This window comes from Hyalella azteca, unplaced genomic scaffold (assembly GCF_000764305.2).
Source record: "Hyalella azteca isolate HAZT.00-mixed unplaced genomic scaffold, Hazt_2.0.2 contig13295, whole genome shotgun sequence".
NCBI classification, from domain to species: Eukaryota; Metazoa; Arthropoda; class Malacostraca; order Amphipoda; family Hyalellidae; genus Hyalella; species Hyalella azteca.
In genome coordinates, this window is record NW_025943223.1 from 44,191 (window position 1) to 51,578 (window position 7,388).

The following is a 7,388-nucleotide window of genomic DNA, read 5'->3' on the forward strand; positions in this document are numbered from 1 at the left end:
GAACAAATAAGGCAACGACAGGACTTATCTTCATCAACGCTCCGCTATTGAGAACGGTTAATAATTGGCGACGTTGATGAAGTGCGCTGGGCTCTTCATGTTTGTTATTAAGTGACACTCAGTCTTGCACTGTCGCGGTATCAACGATTGCAATCATGTTCATCGATTGCAAGTTAGTGCACGTCTCACTCGTATACAGTACAGAGAAGAAGCGTTCGCTTTCATTGTGCAATGTCTTGCCACTCGGAACACAGTATATAGTTGGCACTTGTATTACTTTCCTGCATTTCGCATCTTTCTCTGTAGAAAATGAAAAAGAATAAAGCCTACTATATAGAAAATTGTAAGCAATTACATTTTAGCAAACATCCATTTCAATGTAAATACATAACTTGGTATCAGTTGAAAATTGTCACCAATGTTCAGGAGTCAAAATAAATTGAAGACAGTCAACGTTTCTCAGATTAAAGATACACAAACATGTTGTTAGCGATGCGAAAGACTTTACGAAAGTGGCTCAAATCTGGACCGAAATTAGGAATCGATCACATCCAGTTAGTTGGTCTCTCCGTTGTGGCCTCTGGCGACGTCCACTGGACCAGGTAAGAAATCGAAATCAGCGATCCGTTTATTCTTTGAATAAAAAAATAGTGTTCTGAGTTGAAAATTCACTCAAATTATTTACGTATACGAGAACAAGAAATCAAAGTGGTATGTTAAAACTTTTGTATTTCTTGAGAAACGGCAATGAGACGGCGTCTTCAAGAATAACGATATTTTACCCTCAGCCTTTTTGTAAGCATATGTCTAAAAAAATTTTCACGGGAGGTAGATTGCGACTTTGACAAAAAGAAAGAGTTGCGACACAATCCTCCAACTCGAAGAATCGCTCTTAGCTGAAATAATGGCTTGAGCAAGAACGACTTCAAGAATAGGGATTCTTTAGATGAGAAGTTTATGTTAAAACACTTTTTAATCGTGAATCTGGTTTTGTTGACACTCTCCTGTCCTAAGATCCGCTTTGTGGTTTTCCGTCAAGAAATATGGGCTATCATTTCTTAAAAATTAATAAGTTTCTAATTCCAATGCTTATTCCGACAACAGGAGGGTGACTTGGTTCTTATTTTTGTGTTGTGGTGTCGGCCTGGCCATCTTCTACATCGGCATCCAAGTTTCGCTGTTCAGTGCTGGATACATCGGCGTGACGGTACACGCGTCCAGTAACACTACCACTCACTTGCCTGCTATCACCGTATGCGCTGAGTAAATATGAAATAAAAGCTCATCATTCTTAGACAATTTTCTCAATTGTACATTTTTTAAATAATATTCATAGTACAGGGTGCGCCACAGAAACTTACTTATTTGAAAGGTCAATAAAAACAAAAGTACTTCAGTTATTGTTTTAAATTTTTCTTTATTCGAGAAAACATTATCCCATATTTTTTTCATACAGTTTTGAAAATTAAATCTCATAAATGACGGCCTCCATTGCGCATAAACTAATGAAGTCATTTTTTTCATAATGGTTTCCACTCTATGCAGCATATCAATCGGTATTTTGGCAATGACGTCGCGAATGTTGTTCATGAGGTGTGCTATGGTCCGTGGTCGATCGACATAAACCAGAAATTTCAAATATCCCCATAAAAAGAAATCGCATGGAGTCAAACCTGGAGAGCGTGGCGGCCATTGGAGATCGCCTCTGAGAGAGATGAGGCGGTCGGGGAAAAAAAAATAAGGACCAATTATTCCCATTGCCGACGTCGCACACCAGACAGTAACTCGCTCACAGTTAAGTGGCTTCTGGTGAAACTCACGTGGATTTACACCACACCAATAACGCATGTTTAGCTTGTTAACGCAGCCGGAAATGTGGAAGTGAGCCTCGCCACTGAAAAAAGCGACAGCGTCTTCAGGCAGGTTGTCAACCAGCATTTTACATGCATTTTGAGGGGAAACAAAATCGCGTTCAGTTAATTCTTGCACTACAGCAAATTTATTTGAGAAACAAACTTGGGAACTTTCCCCTTCAGATGCACCCCCTCTCGCCCCTCTACCCGACCAACTAACCGCACAGGAATTTTTTCAAATAAGTAAGTTTCTGTGGCGCACCCTGTATTTTTCTCATTAACTACAATTGACAAACTTCTTAAATTGTTAGTTGTATCTCTCTTAATTTTTTAGTGTAAGGCTTTTCCACTAAAACTACTTTTACTTTGTTTCATTGCCAGAAGAAAAAAAATTTTGTTCACCATAGCTAAAAAAATAGTTCTACTTGTTTTTAGCAATTGCGAACGTATTATGATGCATATTTAGATTCAACACAATTTACCGAGAGACTCCAATGCAGAAGCAGGAATAGACATACTCTAAATCGACCCTTCTCGTGGTAATAATATCTGGATCAGTGATGCTAGAGCTCGGTGCTCTAGTCTAGTGATGGTACGATGAAATGAAAATTTTCTTTATTTGACCACAGACAGAAGTACGACTTCAATAACCTGCACCGACTGTGGCTGCAGTACAGGCCAGGGAGCGCGATGCCTGAGGACGCCGAAATGCAGCTACTCGACGTAGCCAATTTGTCTCTCAGCGACATTTGGACGAGGGGCGGCTACGAGAAGAAGGAGCTTGTTCGAAGAGTATGATGATGGCTAATGTCTATAAGAGTTGCGGTGGTGCAGTTGTGAGAGACTCTGTCTCTCGCACCTAGCTCTCGGGTTCGAGTCCCACTGAGGACAAGTTCTTCCGAGAAGCTCATGGTCAACTCAGTCATTTATCTAATTCGGGTTGATAAATGATTACCTGGCTTGTCCAGGGGTGTAGTGTAATGCAAACAAAAATGGTTTTGGCGGGTCAAGGAGCCAGTGATGGTCGTGGAAATACAAGTGGCCTAAGTGCCCTGCAAAACTGACCTATCATCACGTCTCTAGCCGCCAATTTACCAGTATAGCAATCACAACAACATCGCTAATATCAAAACCTAAGAGATGAATCAGATATTGAGTAAAAATAATTAATAGTGTCAAGGAAATCTCATAAGGACAATGAAGTAGATGTGCAGTCTAATGAATTACAGTACGCCGTTTAAAAAATCAATATTAATGCAAAATTTCAAACGAACAATAAGAGATAAAAGTCTTCATGTTATCGTTCTTATAACATTTATTATTAAATTTAGTCCTAAGCAAACCTGGAATTTTAGGGGAAAATCATGCATTAAATGAAAAAATACTTCTTTGATGTTAATCAGAATATAAAAGGCGAGTAACATATGCATATGCAAGTGAACAGAAACTCGCAGAAAATTTATGTATAAGTTTTATTGATGACATTCAACTGCCACAGTGTCTGCTGGGACCAGGCACGACGTGTGAAGACTTGGGCTCGTGGTCATCAGTGTTCACCGAGTACGGCCTGTGCTTTACTTATACAGGTAATGAATATTAACAGAGTATATACATGTATATATGTAGTGTATTAACTTTACAGGTAGTGTAATATTACATAAAAAGTATTAAGCACCGATTTTGAAATCTAACAAGTGTTACTGCCTAGAAAGAGGGCACGTGTTAAAAAAAATTTTTCTTACTTATTATTCTTTGTATAGGAAGTATATCATTTTTAACCAAACATGTCTAAATGAAAGGTTCTACCCTAAATATACAAATTTCACAAGTATACTAAGTAAATTAATGATTTGGATTAGTGATGGCAAGCTCAAAGGATAAAATTTTCGAAAATTTTCGTCACCAGGTGGCATGACGCGACTAGACGGTCCTCTCTACGGGCTTTACTTGCAACTTAACTACTCCCGTCACCCGTTCGGACAAATCTTCAAAGGATATAAGGTGACGCACTTTAATGCAGTTATGTTTGTGTGCCAGCCATCAAATTTCTTATATATAAATGAACGAATGATTGCCAGTTGACAATAACCTGACGCTCGAGAGATAATTGATTTGAATAAGTCTAGCAGCTATCTAAATCAATCGTCAGTTATGGAAAGATCGTGTTCCAAAGGCCGAATCCCTTGTGAATCAAGTCACGAAAAGTACAAGAATCGGCAACAGGCCATGGGCCTATTTCTTCAGTGCCGACATTTCTATCCTATTCTTGAAAGAAAATTCCCGCAACATTAAATTTTTGTATTTAACCCTTGTTATGGAACGTTTATTTCTATGATTTTAATTATTCGCGGATATAAATAAAGAAATTTAAAACCATCTTAAATATATATTATGCATACTACGACATATTCTATTCCAAAGCGTTTTTTCTCATATTTTCTACCTGCCTCTCCGACATAGACAATCAAGTCAAATAAATATTTTATTCTGATACCGATTGCATTTAACAGTTGAATTATAAACCTTTCATCTGTTATATTCTCCTAGCTGTATGCATTTAGTTCACACATTTATGTAGGCCTTGAATTCTCTAATTTCAGTTGTATAAATATACAAAAAATTTATTTTTGAGCAGATTACCTCTACTTCAAATCAAGATCCAACTTCCCTCTCCATAACATTTTATTCACAGATTGCCATCCATGACATCCGCTCTCCGGCCGCATTCCGCATCAACGACGGCTTCAAGTGTCCCGTCAGAAACGAAAAATTCGGATGCTACCTTCTACGCTCCGTCGCCATGCAGGTTTTCATAATTTTATTTTGAAATAATATCCCTGGGATCATTTCTGTTGCCTGAAATCGGAAGGGAAATATTTCAGAATATTGTTTCAGCGTTTACTGAATACAGTTGAATCGGAATCTTGGAGTTTTGTTACCTCATGGTATTGCCAACTGCCAAGGAACTATGCTTCAAAAACTCGTTATTTGGACGTGTTTACTACTCAGCTAATATATGATGAGCGGAAAACATTTTCTTTTTTCGAATGCTGTGAAAATTGCTTCTTAATAATGATTTAATCGCTATACCAGCATTTAACTGATCATTATAAAAATAACAGTATTAGAGACTAAAGGCGCATTTACTCGAATGATTTTACAGACCATCAGTCAACTGAACAGAAGGAACGCACCGTGCACCAGCGTCCTCGGGTACGACATGCAAGCCTGCCTCAGCTCGTGCGTGTACAGCGAGGTCGCTCGGAGAGCTGGGTGCAGGTGATAGAATGTGGCTGCTGAATGATTTAACTTGTAATGTTAGATGAATGATTAAAGGTATAATGCTAGTTGTATGATTAAAGTTGTAATGTTAGCTGATTGATTTAAAGGTATAATGCTAGCTGTATGATTAAAGTTGTAATGTTAGCTGATTGATTAGAATAGAATAGAAGTGTCGGCGTTGAAGAAATAGGCCCATGGCCTGTTGCCGATTCTTGAACTTTTCGTGACTTGATTCACAAGGGATCCGGCCTTTGGAACCCGATCTTTCCATAGCTGACGATTGATTGAGATAGCTGCTGGACTTATTGCCTGATAATGCTAGCTGTATGATTAAAGGTATAATGCTAGCTGCATGATTAAAGTTGTAATGCTAGCTGTATGATTAAAGGTATAATGCTAGCTGCATGATTAAAGTTGTAATGCTAGCTGGATGATTAACGTTATAATGCTAGCTGTATGATTAAACTTGTAATGCTAGCTGTATGATTATAGAGCCGTAAAGGTTTAATGCTAGCTGTATGATTAAAGTTATAATGGACTATATGAATAAAGTTATAAGGCAGACTGCAAGTTCAAAGCTAACATAATATGATTATTCTCCTCATCATAAATAATTCAGAAATTTGCAGGGGTAGAATAATATCCGGTTGTTTTCTGGTGTTTTCTGGCAAACTAGCGGTAGGAATAGAAAATTATTTATTTGCTGTTATTTTATGTTCTTGACACAAAAATCAAGCAAAAACTCTCCATTTAGTTTCTCGATCGCTAACCGTAAGTTAAGAACACCATTTCCACTTTCAACTATCTCGATAATACAAGCTTAATATTGTCTAGAAATTTCATCTCCTGATCACAGATTGCCTTACATGGACGTGTCGTGGCCTGAGTGCAGAGGCCGCAAGCAGGTGGAAAATGCGCTAAACGTGGCCAAGGAGCAAATTTTCAGCGGCAAATTCAACATGAGTCTCTGTAACTGCCCCAAGCCCTGCACCTATGTCATGTACACCGAACATGGCGACACTACATGGAATTATGTCCGGACTTCCACGGTCAAGGTAGAGGCTTGGCCGGTCTCCTAGCACTGCGTAGGTGATAGAAATTATTTTCTACTGAAAATCAATCGTTCAGTCTCAGAAACGCGGATGATAAACTTGCTACTTGTTTATGTTTAAATGTTGTATATATCACTCAGGGTCAGAAAAAATTGCTCAATAATTTTACAACGTAGAATAAAATGCATATATGGGCGGAATGAAACATTTTCCGATCAAGCGCGATTTTCAATGGGTGCACTTATTCTATATTACGTTCGAAACAATTTTATTCCCTCCCCTCCATTGCCTCCATGTTTTATCTTTCGGGATCAACTTCCGTAATTTTTAAAAGCCATTGCCAATTCATTGGCAAGGAAATTTGGAAATTTTTACTTTCAATTCACTCAGATCATAAAAACAGTTCATTTTATAGTTAGAAAATATTCACTTTCTTTTCACTCAACCCAAAGAACGGTTAATTTTAAAAGCCTCAGCATTGGTACCCATTTTTAGCGCATTTTCTCATTAATTTGCTTGTCATGTCCGTCACGGACGGACGAGAAAATGCGCTCTGTCACTCACTGCAGTGATTACTGAGTTACATTTTTTGTTACATTTTTAGTAAGAATTATCTACTGACGCAGGTCTACATTATCTACTGACGCAGGTCTACATTATCTACTGACGCAGGTCTACATTATCTACTGACGCAGGTCTACATTATCTACTGACACAGGTCTACATTATCTACTGACGCAGGTCTACCTCACAAGCATCGAGAAACATTCGCTGGTGGAGACGTACACGTACGTAGGAGCAGACCTGGGCGGCGACATCGGTGGCATCATCGGCCTCATGCTGGGAGCGTCCGTACTCACTGCAGTGCAAGTCCTGGAAGTCATTACCAGCCGCTCCTCCAAATTCCTGGCAGCTCGAATGAAAACTGGGACTCGATGATACGAAGAGTATTTAAAACCAGTTACATGTAATTAATTATTGATTATTCGATTGAATTTCACGAAAAAACTGCTGCAATCAATGATAATGCTATTTTGTCCTCGCATCAAACGTCTTAATTAGGTATTGCCCTAATGAGGGGAATGTAAGCAGAATAGAAAATATTCCTGCCAGATGACTACCACTATTGAAGGGTAAATGCTGGTAGATTTAGGCACAATGAAGTTCGTCATTTCAGCTTGAATTAGAGTAAAAACGAAGT

At 38.5% G+C, this 7,388-nt stretch overlaps 1 protein-coding gene across 1 annotated transcript; it reads left to right on the top strand.

The window, feature by feature from the left end:
* Positions 1 to 492: 492 nt before the first annotated feature.
* Positions 493 to 7,126, top strand: LOC108670004 (acid-sensing ion channel 4-A-like). Its single transcript, XM_018157443.1, has 9 exons — positions 493 to 602; positions 1,105 to 1,263; positions 2,483 to 2,645; positions 3,352 to 3,439; positions 3,760 to 3,854; positions 4,546 to 4,659; positions 5,017 to 5,132; positions 5,992 to 6,190; positions 6,929 to 7,126. The coding sequence occupies exons 1-9, from the start codon at positions 493 to 495 to the stop codon at positions 7,124 to 7,126; spliced, it is 1,242 nt and encodes a 413-aa protein (XP_018012932.1).
* Positions 7,127 to 7,388: the final 262 nt, after the last annotated feature.